The 1,427-nt window shown below is 38.7% G+C and overlaps 1 protein-coding gene across 1 annotated transcript in view; it reads right to left on the minus strand.

The window, feature by feature from the left end:
• Positions 1-570: 570 nt before the first annotated feature.
• CUNH11orf54 (chromosome unknown C11orf54 homolog) overlaps positions 571-1,427 on the minus strand; it is a 23,777-nt gene continuing 22,920 nt past the window's right edge. Inside the window, exon 9 of the mRNA XM_004708897.2 lies at positions 571-996. Coding sequence (XP_004708954.1) covers positions 823-996 — 174 coding nt within the window. The 3' untranslated portion in view covers positions 571-822. The remainder of the gene's footprint in view (positions 997-1,427) is intronic.

Below are 1,427 nucleotides of genomic sequence, written 5' to 3' on the forward strand. Positions count from 1 at the left end.
CCATTGTGTCAAGCACATTTGTACATTTGTTGCCTTCATCATTCTCAAAACATTTGCTTTCTACTTGAGCCCTTGGTAGCAGCTCCTCAATGTTGTATTTTAATGCTGTTTCTTTTCTCTTCTTACCAATAGTCAACAAGGTGCAAACTGTTTCTAATTGTCAATCTAAACAAAGGATGTGAGGCTAATTTGGAAAGTTTATCATGAGACAATAATCACATGACTTCTGGTTTAATTCCTATTTAAGGCATAGTTATCTAGTGGTACTATAACAATAATAGCACACACGGGTGTCTTTTTAACAAATACAGTGTTATTTTCTCACAGTTTGGGAGGTCAGACTTCCCAGCTCCTAGGAAGTCTTTCTTGTTTGCTGGGCCTTGGAGAAAGGTCTTTGTTTCTTAGAGCCTTTGCTCCTAGTGGGTGATCTGATGGTGGCTGGGCCTCTCCTCCCCATCTCTGCCTGCTCACTCCTGTTTCATCCCTTTTCTATCCCATTGACTCAAGACACACCCCACGGGAATTAAGAGTTCAGGACTTAACACACAGATTTGGGGGGACTCAATTCGGTGTGTTACAGCCATGAATCATGATTCTGATTTTATTGACATTATAGAAAAAAACGAGTATCTCAATTATGCGTCTCTGTGCACAATCATTTCTCTAAGATAGATTTATAAGACAGAATTCAGTTTGAAAATATCCCTTAATCTCAAAGTTTTAATCATGTCCATTTGATGTTCATATCAATTAGTAAGCTTGATTTAAATTTTAAGAAAAAAAAAACTTAATTATTTCTTTCTCTAAATGAGTGTCAGCTGTTTAATCTCGCCCAAATGAATGGCTTTCCATTGGTTGATCAATCCGGAAGAGAAACTCTGCAGGTGAGAAGTATCCAAGGTACTCCACTGTATCTGGGGTAGTATCACAATGGTAATGTCCACCTTCTCCATGGTGACTGAAAAAGTGCGTGTGCTCCAGGCGCAAATCAAGCCCCTAGAAGAGACCAGGGGTTAGTATTCAAATTATTTTGTGTAAGTGTTCTGAAGGAGGAGGGGTGAGGTGGGGAGGACCTTTCTTTATTTGTTACAGCAATTGGAATTTTTAAAACAAGCACTACAGGAAAATAGCAGATGTAGTTATGTTAAATGTAATACCTTATCATTTGATCTTCCTTTTGACCTATCTTAAAGTTGTTTCATATAAAAACACAAAAAAGTGAAGGGGAAATGCATGTGGATTGAGTCTCCGCTGAATCCTGTTTGGCCATGGAGCAGGGATGTGATTTACCTTGTTACCACCTAGCACAGTGGTTCTAAACCTTCATAATGCCGCGACCCTTTAATACAGTTCCTCATGTTGTGGTGAGCCCCCAACCATAAAATCATTTTCGTTGCTACTTCATAACTTTAATTTTGCTACTGTTA

The sequence above is a fragment of the Echinops telfairi genome, unplaced genomic scaffold, assembly GCF_000313985.2.
Source record: "Echinops telfairi isolate 266 unplaced genomic scaffold, ASM31398v2 ScPeMD7_1713;HRSCAF=2227, whole genome shotgun sequence".
NCBI classification, from domain to species: domain Eukaryota; kingdom Metazoa; phylum Chordata; class Mammalia; order Afrosoricida; family Tenrecidae; genus Echinops; species Echinops telfairi.